Source organism: Maylandia zebra, linkage group LG16 (assembly GCF_041146795.1).
Source record: "Maylandia zebra isolate NMK-2024a linkage group LG16, Mzebra_GT3a, whole genome shotgun sequence".
Classification (NCBI taxonomy): domain Eukaryota; kingdom Metazoa; phylum Chordata; class Actinopteri; order Cichliformes; family Cichlidae; genus Maylandia; species Maylandia zebra.
Genome location: NC_135182.1, coordinates 33,307,991 through 33,320,947, shown reverse-complemented (window position 1 = coordinate 33,320,947; position 12,957 = coordinate 33,307,991). Strand labels below are relative to the sequence as shown.

The 12,957-nt window shown below is 39.4% G+C and overlaps 2 protein-coding genes across 2 annotated transcripts; both read left to right on the top strand.

Moving 5' to 3' along the window:
* The first annotated feature begins 941 nt into the window (after positions 1-941).
* Positions 942-5,032, top strand: LOC101464625 (extended synaptotagmin-3-like). Its single transcript, XM_076874717.1, has 11 exons — positions 942-950; positions 1,563-1,697; positions 2,304-2,390; positions 2,475-2,564; positions 2,619-2,689; positions 2,790-2,910; positions 3,102-3,278; positions 3,552-3,634; positions 4,528-4,576; positions 4,728-4,817; positions 4,955-5,032. Exons 1-11 carry the CDS (start codon positions 942-944, stop codon positions 5,030-5,032), a joined length of 990 nt encoding a protein of 329 aa, XP_076730832.1.
* Positions 5,033-5,111: 79 nt separating this feature from the next.
* Positions 5,112-12,093, top strand: LOC112436147 (extended synaptotagmin-3-like). Its single transcript, XM_076874716.1, has 9 exons — positions 5,112-5,117; positions 7,262-7,333; positions 7,493-7,579; positions 7,868-8,017; positions 8,162-8,517; positions 8,669-8,767; positions 9,089-9,220; positions 9,345-9,450; positions 9,952-12,093. Exons 1-9 carry the CDS (start codon positions 5,112-5,114, stop codon positions 9,955-9,957), a joined length of 1,014 nt encoding a protein of 337 aa, XP_076730831.1. The 3' UTR covers positions 9,958-12,093.
* Positions 12,094-12,957: the final 864 nt, after the last annotated feature.

Genomic DNA, 12,957 nt, shown 5'->3' with positions numbered 1-12,957 from the left:
TGCATCATCCCTAGCAATATCAAAATATAAATAAAACAATAAAATTCAATAAATAAAATAGATAGAATACTTAAAATACTAATAAGATGTAACAGTAAAACATTCACATACATTCCCACACACATGCTTCAGACCGTGCATAGATTAACACAAGAGTGGCGTGATGGACATTTTTTTTGTAGTATTCAGATGTGTTATTGCAGTTGGATAACAGCTGTGTTTGAGTCTATTAGTCCTTGCTCTGATTGCCCTGTACCGTCTGCCTGAGGGCAACAGTTCGAACAGGGAGTGGCCAGGATGTGAGGTGTCTTTTATGATGTTTTGGGCCTTTTTAAAACAGTGGGCGTTGTGTAGAACTTCCAGTGTGGGGAGAGGGCAGCCAGTGTTTCTTTTTCAATGTTTCTTCCTTGTCTTTATGTCAGTGACTTCTATCTGCTCCTTTGGCCAGCTTATTATCCCAGCAGGATACCTGATCACGGGCAGGGCGTAGGTGTTCTTACCATTCAGCTGGCTCCTCAGGAATTGCCTGACCCTCTGCAGGTACTTGGTGGTTGCAGCTTTCCTAACGGCCTCTTCATGGTTCCCATTTGCCTGTGGGATCCCCAAGTACTTGTAACTGTCCCCAGTGTATGCAATGTTTCCTTCTGGTAGTTCGATCCCCTCAGTTCTGACTACTTTCCCTCTCTTTGTTGTTGTTGTTGTTATCATCCGACTACGTTTCTCCAGTCCGACTGACATTCCGATTTCATTGCTGTATATCCTGGTGGAATCGATGTTTCATTCACTCTTGGCATACAGCTTGATGTCATCAATGTACAGGAGGTGGCTGAAAACTGGCCCACTTTTCATCAGGGTGCCCTGGTTCCTCAACACCTGACGCGGACCTTGTTGATCTGGGTGACATCCGATCCGGCATCCCTTCATATTTATCTGTCTCGCTCATGTCTGCGGTAGGCTCACTTAGCATACAGTGGCTTGCAAAAGTATTCGGCCCCACATTTTGTCACATTTCAGCCACAAACATGAATCAATTTTATTGGAATTCCACGTGAAAGACCAATACAAAGTGGTGTACACGTGAGAAATGGAACGAAAATCATACATGATTCCAAACATTTTTTACAAATAAATAACTGCAAAGTGGGGTGTGCGTAATTATTCAGCCCCCTGAGTCAATACTTTGTAGAACCACCTTTTGCTGCAATTACAGCTGCCAGTCTTTTAGGGTCTGTCTCTACCAGCTTTGCACATCTAGAGACTGAAATCCTTGCCCATTCTTCTTTGCAAAACAGCTCCAGCTCAGTCAGATTAGATGGACAGCGTTTGTGAACAGCAGTTTTCAGATCTTGCCACAGATTCTCGAGAAATTTAAAGCAGGCTTAGGCTACAAAAATATTAAAATAAGTTGTCATTTTAAAAAGTTAAATAAGCCATTTGATACATTAAGCCTTTTTGTTTTCACCTCATATAAGAGAGCAAATAAAATTCTATGTACCATGTGATCTCATAGGTGCTGAATCAAGTTGTGCTAAAGTGGTGTGGTGTTTTTTTTATGTGTTCAGGTGTTGGAGCAGGCGTGGCCATTCATTGGGATGTACATGGAGAAGCTACTTAGAGAAAAGATCCAGCCATCCATCAGGTCCTCCAATCCTGCACTCAAAGTGTTCACATTTACCAAGATTCATTTTGGATACAAAGTGTGTGGTTTTGATTTATGCACCATTTTTATTTGTTCTGCTTCAAAAATTCAGTAACATTCATCATTGGAAGTGCATCATAGGTGATGTATTGTGGCCGAGTGATTTTTTTTTATTATTTTTTTTTTCAGCCTCTCAAGATCACTGGAATAAGAGCGTACACACATGAAGTGGAACATAGGGAAGTGATTCTAGACATGAATATAAGGTTGGTCAAACAAATTTTTTCACCTTAGTTTACAAAGTAGTAATAATAATAATAATAATGGATTGGATTTATATAGCGCTTTTCAAGGCACACAAAGCGCTTTACAATACCACTATTCATTCACTCTCGCATTCACACACTGGTGGAGGCAGCTACAGTTGTAGCCACAGCTGCCCTGGGGCAGACTGACAGAAGCGAGGCTGCCATATCGCGCCATCGGCCCCTCTGGCCAACACCAGTAGGCAAGTAGGGTAAAGTGTCTTGCCCAGGGACACAACGACCAGGACAGAGAGCCCAGGGATCGAACCGGTGACCTTCCGGTTACAGATGCGATTCCCAACCCCCTGAGCCACACGGTAGTGTGATGTTTTCTCTTGTCATCATTTATGTCTGACCAGCTCAGTTTACTCTCCAGTTATGATGGTGATGTGGACATGAGCACTGATGTGAGCCTGGCAATCACAACTCGTGTGAAAGGACTTAAAGTGAGCATCTCATTTTTCTGTGTTCTCTCCATCGTCTATATCACATGCTTACTGTTCATGTAAAACTCGCTCTGAATCTTCCAGCTTCAGGGGATGCTGAGGGTCATTTTAGAGCCTCTTATTGGTCAAGCACCGCTGGTGGGAGGAGTGACTTTTTTCTTCCTTCGCCGCCCTGTAAGTGGCCAGAGACTTTCTCACAGCCTTATTATGACGAGTGGAGCCTTGTAGTTAGTAATGTTTAAAACTCTGCACATAAACTGGACTGGTACGCCAAACCTTTTGAGCATCCCTTCTTTAAGGTCTCAAATAATATTTTAAATATTTGAAATGAATGATTTTATTACTCGGTGTTTACTTGTTTGGTTGCTGTCCTCTCTCATCACATCTTTCACCTCACAGTTCACTGTCTGAGGAGACGATCTTGGATGCTATAGCTTCCATCATGGTGTTGCCCAACCACATGTGCATTCCCCTCATAGACAAGGTCAAAGGGGACCAGATGAGGTTCCCACTTCCTCATGTTAAATATTTTTGGAGTTATTTTCATCTTATAACTTGCAGCTACAGTAAGCAGCAGTTCACATTAAAAAACAGAATCCTATCAAAATAAAAAAGTATAAAAATTTTGAATGTTGTTTTGACTATTGCTAGTTTTTTGCTCTTTCAGTTTACCTGACTGTTAATGTGAATACTTGTGCTTTTTCATCTCAGGGGGTGGTGAGGGTCCACTTGTTGGAGGCCAGAGATCTGGTGGCTAAGAACACACACGTGATGAATTTAATGAAAGCGAAATCAGACCGATATGCCACACTGAGAGTGGGCAGCACGCATTTCAAAAGCAAGACTGTCAAAGAGAATTTGTTCCCAAAATGGAATGAAGTGTATGAGGTACACAAACACACTGCACTTATCCACACTTTGATTCAGTAATCGATTACTGTTTGATTCTGACACTCTTTTTTCCCTTAACAAAAAAATGTGTCACTTAATTCTCATGGACAAACTTGAAAACACAATTACGTGGAGTTTGTTTGCATTTTTGCTCAGTATCTTATATCCACTTTTTCTTAATGTAACCCACTGAAATCCCATTCAGTGAAATTTAATCAAAATACTTGAAAGACAATTAAAACATTGTTGTTGTTGTTTTTGTGTGTGCAGTTTATTGTCCATGAGGCCCCGGGGCAGGAGCTAGAATTAGAGCTGTGCAATGAGGGCGCAGACAAAGATGATTGTCTTGGAAGGTAAATCGAATATTAAATGGATTTTGGCCAAATTCTTTAATGATAATAATAATAATGATGGATTGCATTTATATAGCGCTTTTCGGGGCCCTCAAAGCGCTTTACAATACCACTATTCATTCACTCTCACATTCACACACTGGTGGAGGCAGCTACAGTTGTAGCCACAGCTGCCCTGGGGCAGACTGACAGAAGCCAGGCTGCCATATCGCGCCATCGGCCCCTCTGGCCAACACCAGTAGGCGGTAGGTGAAGTGTCTTGCCCAAGGACACAACGGCCGGGGCTCGAACTGGCAACCTTCCGGTTACAAGACGAACTGCCAACTCTTTGAGCCACGATTGCCCCATCTTTAGGCAGCATCTGCCAATCAGTCATCAGTAGATTTCTCGTTGTAGTGCCTCCTGTAGTCACTGATGTCAACAGATCCAACTTAAAGACAGTTTTATCACTCAATATTCAACATATTAAATTTTTGTCCATAATATGTCATTTACTTGTATTTGTATAGCACTTTTCTGGTTTTACTGGCCATACATGACCAATCAAAGCTTTCACGCTTCTGGGTCGTTTGACCCAGCATTTTCTGTTTCTGGTGTTTTTGTATTATTCTGTATTATGATTTAGGTTCTGATTCCTTAGTTGTGCTGATTATTATTATTATTATTGTAATCTTCATGTTAGGGTAGGTTTAGTTCAGTGTCTTGTCTGTGCCTGCCGTGTTTCCTGTGTTAATTTGAAAGTCCGTGTCTCATGTCAGTGTGTGTAGTTTTACTTTCTTTTTAAATGTAGTGATATGATTATTGCTTTGGTATGCATTTCTGAGCCACGAAACTGATTAAAATAATGATCTGTCTGAGTTCTGATGTTATTCTACATTTCTTGTCTAATTTAGATATAACCTTGATTTTGGAGAAGTGAAGAGGGAGAAACAAATGGATCAGGTGAGCTTTTTTAACGCTAATAAACAACTAATAGCAGTATTTCTGTGCTAGAGGACATTGCAGGATTTATGTAGTGTTCAAGCTTCTGTTATAATTTCCTCTAGTTCTAGATTTGTATTTAATCCTTTTGAACATCCTTTTACTCATGCAGTGGTTTCCTGTGGACAGGGCACTGCATGGTGAAGTTCATCTTAAGCTCCAGTGGTTTTCCCTTCAGACTGACACCAGCCTACTGAAGGAGGTACAGCAGCTTAGTGTTTCTTTGATGTCACTAACATCAGGATTTTATTATTCATCTTTTAACTGCCGCTGTAGGTAGCTCAGTGTCCAGCTGCTATGTAACTCACGTTCATTCTCTCTCCCAACTCTTCCTTCCAGTCCACGGACAATTTTGCCTGTGCTGTGCTTGCAGTGTACCTGCACAGTGCCGCAGATCTACCAGTAAGTATCTTCTAATAGGGAGTATTAGAAAATACTGACGTAAGTCAGTGATGCAAATGTGCTCAGCTGTATTTTTGTACTGCTCTACAAAAAGATGGCCGTGAGTCTCGAGAAAAGTAGTTTCACTTTATTATCTTCTAATTTTATAAGAATATTTGGCACCAAAGTACAGTATTAGAGCGCTTTATATTTAACTGAGTGTTGCGCCACTGAAAAACAGTAAAAGTGTGTTTATTTGAAATTAAAATTTGACATAGGTATATAAAAAATTCAAGCTTTGTTTTACTCATTAAAAATAACAGAGAGTGATATATTTTACTTCTCGGCAGCGAGCACATAAACATCTAACTTTCTGTGTGATTGCACATATTGTTGTTAAAACCAGCCCACTGGTCATAATGGAGATATTTTTTCATCTGATATCAGATAAAACTGGCGTCAGTTCTGAGAATGCATTTTGTAATTTAATTTCTGCTGCACTAAAAAAGAAAAATAAATCACATAAATTTGTCGTTAATGAAAAATTTAGATATTGGGGGGGTGTTAAATTTATTTTCTTTCTACTATAAAATTGTCCAAAAATGTAACTCTCTTGAACAATATTTCAACTTTGCTTTCGAGTTTGTGGCTCATAACAAAGGGCAGTCCTTATCTTTCATTGGTACTTAGCTTTTCTTTCATTTTTGTGTCCTAGAGTTGATGATGCTTTTGAATGTTGATGTCTCAGTTTGATCAGGAGCTTTGTGTTATCACTCCAAGTGCTCTTGTGTCTGTGAAAGCTGGCCTTTTTGTCTGGCAAATGCCTCTGATTTTACGTAGCTGTGTTACTGACAGCTGGTCTTCCTCCTGAGCAATGTTCAGGTTACGTTTGCTAGCATAAAGAAGAATGCAGAAAGTGAACATAGTCGGGAACTTTTGAGGAAATTAGAACTATTAAATCTTTTTTTAAATCAGACACACACTGACACATTACCAAGGTTGCTATACTCACAGATCTTTTTATAGTTACATGGTATTATGTGTGAATCCATTCATCTTGTTATTTAGGCACTGGCAGGCAAGGAGCATGTTTTCACAGAGACCAGCTAAACATTTCTCAGTTCTGTTGCCTTCAGAAGCATTGCCTCTGACTGCCCTCTGGTGGCCATAGTGTGACAACGCAATAACACAGTGAGGTGTGATGGAGCATTGTCCTGCATGAAAATCATGTTTTTCTTGAAGGATGCAGACTTCTTCCTGTACCACTGCTTGAAGAAGGTGTCTTCCAGAAACTGGCAGTAGGACTGGGAGTTGAGCTTGACTCCATCCTCAACCCAAAAAGGCCCCACAAGCTCATCGTTGATGATACCAGCCCAAACCAGTACTCCACCTCCACCTTGCTGGCGTCTGAGTCGGACTGGAGCTCTCTGCCCTTTACCAATCCAGCCACGGGCCCATCCATCTGGCTCATCAAGACTCACTCTCATTTCATCAGTCCATAAAACCTTAGAAAAACCAGTCTTGAGATGTTTCTTGGCCCAGTCTTGACGTTTCAGCTTGTGTGTCTTGTTCAGTGGTGGTCGTCTTTCAGCCTTTCTTACCTTGGCCATGTCTCTGAGTATTGCACACCTTGTGCTTTTGGGCACTCCAGTGATGTTGCAGCTCTGAAATATGGCCAAACTGGTGGCAAGTGGCATCTTGGCAGCTGCACACTTGACTTTTCTCAGTTCATGGGCAGTTATTTGGCGCCTTGGTTTTTCCACACGCTTCTTGCGACCCTGTTGACTATTTTGAATGAAACGCTTGATTGGTCGATGATCACGCTTCAGAAGCTTTGCAATTTTGAGACTGCTGCATCCCTCTGCAAGATATCTCACTATTTTTGACTTTTCTGAGCCTGTCAAGTCCTTCTTTTGACCCATTTTGCCAAAGGAAAGGAAGTTGCCTAATAATTATGCACACCTGATATAGGGTGTTGATGTCATTAGACCACACCCCTTCTCATTACAGAGATGCACATCACCTAATATGCTTAATTGGTAGTAGGCTTTCGAGCCTATACAGCTTGGAGTAAGACAACATGCACGAAGAGGATGATGTGGACAAAATACTCATTTGCCTAATAATTCTGCACTCCCTGTATGTGCAAGGGTTTATTTCTGGTTTAAATGTTGACAGTGGCTCACAGAAACACAGACTCAGCTAACAGTAGTTGTAAACTAGAACAGATGTTCTCACTGCCTCACTGGTTTGCTTTTATTTCAGCTCACAAAGAGAACCACCTGTCCCAACTCCTTTGTGGAAATGTCCATTGACGACGACGTTAAGAAAAGCGAGGTAGGTATTGCTAATACGCCATTTCCACCTTTAAGTGCATATGTCCTTTTTTCGATTATTTTTCTTCTGTAAAAATTTAAAACACTGGTCAGTTCATCTGCTTCAGAGATTGCAGTTACATCCACACATCACAGTGACCGTCTTGCTCTCTTTCCACAGGTTGCGTATGCATCTAAAGATCCAGTTTGGGAAAAGGGTTTCACCTTCTTTGTGCATAATGTCAGTGCACAGGAGCTCATTGTTCAGGTTTGTCATTTACTCCGTACTGTTTGTAAAATAATGTAAAATAAATAGTTTAAAACCTTTAATTTAATAACCTAATTAGAAAAGTAATAGCATGTTCTCACATTTTTTCCAGTTTTTAATCAGATATGTTCTTCATACAGTTTTTGTTTTGTATGCCTGTAAACCAATCATTCAAACCTTGATTTCTCCAGTGTGTTGCCAATGTTGCAACACCATATTCCATCTGATCTCTTCATAAGTTTAATCTAATCTTTGTTTTTTCATATTTTCTTTGTTCATGTGGTTCAGGTCAAAGAGCCTGAGAAGAAGAATCTAGTCGGTGTTCTCAGCTTGCCCCTCAGTCACCTGCTCAGAACCTCCAACCTGACTCTAGACCAGCGCTTCATGCTGGAGCGCTCTGGAGCAAACAGCCAGATCAAACTGAGGGCCACTCTCAGGGTGGGCATGCAAGGCTAAAGATCTCTTAGGTTTCCCTGTTTTATTTATTTTAGTTGTTGTTTTTGTTCCCCCCCGCCCCCATTGTGTTATTCACTAGTACTGCCAATACAATTCCTCATCAGCTCTGATGTAAATCTCACACAGATTCTTAATTTGGAAGAGCCTCCATCCCAGACTATCTTCAGTCCTCCTCCACAAGGCAAACAACAACAGGCCAGAAAATCAGGGTACAGCTCAGTCTCCAATCCCTCCAATGCTCCACCCTCCTCTCACACAGCTTCCTCCAACAATATCCCTGCTGCCTCTACTCCGAACCTGGAGGGAGCATCACCAAGCAAAGGCTATTTGGCTCAAGGCTGTGGCTCCTCCCAGGCGCCTGAAAACAGGAAGCAATCATCTTCATCAATAAACTTGCGTCGGTTCGACTCCCACAGCCTGCTGTTAGAGAACGTCATCAATTCATCGCGATTCGACCTGTCAGATGGAGCCTCCTATCCAGAGTGAGAATTGTTCTCTGTGTGTCCATTTCTGTCCTCTAACGCTGACTTTTAATATTTTTACAGATATAATGAACTAAGCGAGATGCTGCATTCTCAAAAGAACTGAAAGAAAGAAAAGGTGACATTCATATATTTATTTTTACCTCTAAAGGGCCATTAGGAATCATCTGGGTTCATTTGGAGAGATTGCGTTGTCTGTACAATATGCAGCCATGAGGAACAAACTCATGGTCTTTGTTAACAATTGCAGGTATGTCACAGCGATCAAGCAGCACCAGTTATGATTTGCATTTTTAGTGTGATGACATTAAACTCTTTTTCTAATAAGCACCATATGTTGAAATAATATATATATACACCTAGGTCCAGGATATTGAAAATATGTCATATAATATGTTTGCAGTAGCTGGTATAAGTCATAAACAGGCTTAATTTAAGAATATTAAGATATTCATTATTTTTGTTTTAAATTATCTGAACTCAACACATCAGATGAGAAAAAGGCAACAGTTAGAGATTGTAAATTGCACATATAATATACAGTTTTCTTTTAAAATCCTCTGTCACGCAGGAATTTATTCCCCTGCAGTGAGAACGGCACAGACTCTTACGTCCGCCTGTATCTCCTTCCTGTCCAAAGCTTGAAGCATCGCAAGAGGACCGGTGTCAAGAAGAGGGCGATCAATCCCATTTTCAAAGAAAAGTGAGCGTAATAAACTAATTCTACATATCCCGTTTGTTTTTTAAAAAACGAAGAGCTGGGAGTTTTAAAGTTTGTGCACAGTGTTACTTTCTTTTACTTTTCTGACAATCATCTTTTGTCACAGGTTTCAGTTCGATGTGACACTCAGGGAAGCACAAACTAGGAAGTTGTATGTGTCTGTGAAAAGTAACAAGATGTTGGTCTCCAGAGAGAAAAAGGGCATTGGCTTGGTATGTTATGCTACGTCAGGGTAAACGGCATTGATACCTTAAAAATAATAAAACTATACACTGAGGAATATTCCTATTTGTAAATAAACATTTTTATAGTAATTAGAGTGATATATGCTTCTGATAAAAATAATCTTAATTTTTAAAAACATATTAAGAAATAATCAGTATTGGTGTCATTAAAATTGAAACAAATATAATTACTATCTAATATAAACAACTCATTTTTTCTGATACAAGCTTTAAAAAGCAGTTTAATCTATTTGTTTTCTATCTATCTATACATACATATGAGTGTCAGTATGAAGCATCTTATAAGGGGCAATACTTGTTTCTGGGTTTTCACTAAAATAACCACTTTCAGCACCAAATACAAACTGGTGCTGGTTTCTTTGTTTCTTTGTTGATTGCAAGTCATGGACTCTAATGTAAAACCGTGTGTGGGTGATTATTTGTTTTTAGATATAGTCATGTGAATATTTCACACCTGTTTCTCTAAAGGTATGAGCTCACTCTGCTTGGGCTGAAGAAATCCATCTAGCAAGTGGATCTGAGAAAAGCTTTGCAACTTAAAAATCACCTCATCAGCCACTGCAGGGGAAACTGCCGACATGATGCTTGAAGAGTTTCATACTCCTTTATGGATTTTTTTTTCCGAAAGTAGCAGAAAAACTATCTTTGATCGTGTAAATAAGGAACACTCTGATCCCAGGCACAAAATTCATCTTCCAATCTAGTAACACTGGAGGTCTTACTTGAAACTGACACACTTAAACGTAAGATTAAAACAAGTTTGTGTCACTTTTTGTATGCAAGAAAAGACAATTTGTCAGAACTATAACTGATGAGATATACAAGCAAAAATCAGCTTGTTTTTCAATGCTAAATAATATTTTCACAGTTTCCATCAAACTGCAGTAAGTTGAGGACTTGACCATTAATGCTGATGGTTGATCAGACAGTACCACTAAGTTAATGAGTGTCATGTGCTCTTTGTTCAACATGTATCTGGTCCCACTATCCTCGCAAAAATGCAACTTGGACATAGCTTATGGTGTTAAGTTGGCAGTAAATGAAGTTGCTTTTGGTGACCATAAGTCACTCTTTTAATGTTCATTTTAACTAAGTATTAACAACGTGTTTGTATTAGGATCTGACATTCAATTGATGACTGTTATTTCAGAGATGAACGTTTGATCCTCTTCTTTATTTGAAAGATCCTCTCCACTATTATAATGAAGCAGTGAAAGGGACTGGATCTTTTTATTTCAGCCATCTCAATCTAATTGTGACAAGAATAATCCCAGGATGACTGTAATGTATTTCTCAATCATTTTGTAAATAAGGTGACCGAGTTACCATAAGATCCAAGTTCTCCTTATGTTCCTCAGCATGTGAAGATGGCTCTTAGTGAGCTGAGTCCTTTACGTCATTCTTTCCAGTTATTGTTAATGGCTTAGTTACAGTAATGGACTCGATAAAACCCTCTTCATACTTATTTGAGATTTTACCTCTTTCCTGTTTGGGACTTTTACAAGTATGGTTCTTCATTTCTAACTACCGTTAACAACTGTTTGAAGTAAGGTTGTGGCATTCCCCGTTTTAAGCATTCCGAGCCAGTTTTGTTACTTTAAAAAATGTAATCTTGATGTCAGTTCTGTTGGGAATTATCCATCTGTTTCAAAATTGCCATTTACTCTATCAGGAGATTATTAGAAACAGTTGTGGGGAGTCAATTGAGATCCTTTTTATACAAAAAACAGATTTCTGACTGTTCCAGTTTGATTTTCCAAAGCAGCACTTCCTTGAGATTGAGAGTCTATAATACCATTCTAATGGTATTTGATTCAGGAAATTGTTCTGTACTCATTTTAGTTGATCTCAATAGAGCCCTTCATACCGTTGACTATGGTATGTTACTTAATAGGCTTGAGGTTTCGGCTGGTATCTCTGGCTTGGTGTTAGACTTGTTTTCCTCTGATTTTTCAGACAGGACTTTCTCTGTTTAGGGTAAACAACATTTCTTCTCTAAGCTGTGAGGTTCCACAAGGTTCAGTCCCCGGTCTCTTACTACTATATCGCTACATCCTTCCTTTAGCTGCCATCGTTCAACCTTTCCATTTCTTATTTATTTATGCTGACATTCAGCTGTTTTTGTCTTTTAAGCCTTACCGGCTCGAGAGGCTATCCACCTAGTTCAATGTCTATCCCAGCAATTGATTTGTTTTGAATTTCAACAAGACTGAGGCCATGATTGTAGCTCCTCCTGAACTACACTGAAAAACCAGTCAAGTGATTGCTTCCTTTTGCTCGTCCAGCATTCATAATTTTGGTATAGTATTTGTTTCTTCTTTAGGCTTTAACTTTTATATAAAATCTATTTGACATTTCTGTTTCTTTCATTTAGGTGTATAGTCTCCTCGGCTGATTCATGCAAACCGTAAAGTCCTTTTTTACTGACTTAGTTAAATCATCTATTTTTCACATCCAAGATTTACAAAACGGTGCAGTCAGACTGCTGATGTGTTTTACGTGTTTTATGTGTGAAATTCACATTCTTGCACAGAGATCACTAAGTGAACAAGGTCTAGACTATTTATCTAAGCTTGTTTTTACTCCTTCGAGCCTTCGATCACAGACTCTGAATTTAATAACTGTTCCTTGTTAGCGACTGGGGGGGGGGGGGGTATTGCTATTTATGTTAACTGATTTATTGCGACTTTTATTTTATTCTCTTTGAACTTGCTTTTGTATTATTGTTAACAGTGTTTTTTTAATCTTCTGATTTATTTTTATTGTAATTCTTCCTCATTTTCATTTATTTGAATGCACAGAACTTTGTGCCTATTTGTCTGTGAAAACAGGTGTATTAATAAACATTATTTAATCAAACAAAGCTCAGTTCCTTACTACTGAAGAAAGGTAATGAAATGTTAACGAGATGCTGTACAACTGGCTGGGTGAAAACCCTCACTCCCAGTCATTCCCATAACGGCATCCAGACCAGCTGTCTTTCCATTCTCCATCCTCTTCACAGCTGCCCTCACTTCCTCCTTACCAATCCTCTGCATTTCCTGATTCACTAACTGTCCTCCCCTCTCTCTCCTTTTGTTCCTTAAAGTTCCTTTCATCTTATCAACACACTCGCACGCATATTAGTACATTACCATCTCTGCCCTTACACCATAACCTGCTGCACATCCTTTCCAGCTCAATCTTGATGTCTAGCTTAAGTGAAACTGGGACCGTTGTGGGGGGGCCACACAAACCACACGCAATTTGATTCTGCTCAATATATTTTCTCTTATAAACTGCTACTGGTAAGAGTAGATGTTTACAAGTGGGTAATAAAAATGTGAAACATGCATAGTGAAAATGCCAGAATTAATCAGCATTGCCAAAAACAACTATGAAGAAAATGTGCACTGACACAAACGAGAAAAAGAATACATTGAAAAAGAGTAGAACACAAACAAACAAACAAACATTTGTACATATTTGTAGAGT

Coding starts and splice junctions, on each gene's coding strand:
- LOC101464625 (XM_076874717.1), top strand. Junction 1,698..2,303: donor AGATTCATTTTGGATACAAA/GTGTGTGGTTTT, acceptor ATGTCTGACCAG/CTCAGTTTACTCTCCAGTTA. Junction 4,577..4,727: donor GGGAGAAACAAATGGATCAG/GTGAGCTTTTTT, acceptor TTACTCATGCAG/TGGTTTCCTGTGGACAGGGC.
- LOC112436147 (XM_076874716.1), top strand. Junction 7,334..7,492: donor ACGACGTTAAGAAAAGCGAG/GTAGGTATTGCT, acceptor CTCTTTCCACAG/GTTGCGTATGCATCTAAAGA. Junction 8,768..9,088: donor GTCTTTGTTAACAATTGCAG/GTATGTCACAGC, acceptor TCTGTCACGCAG/GAATTTATTCCCCTGCAGTG.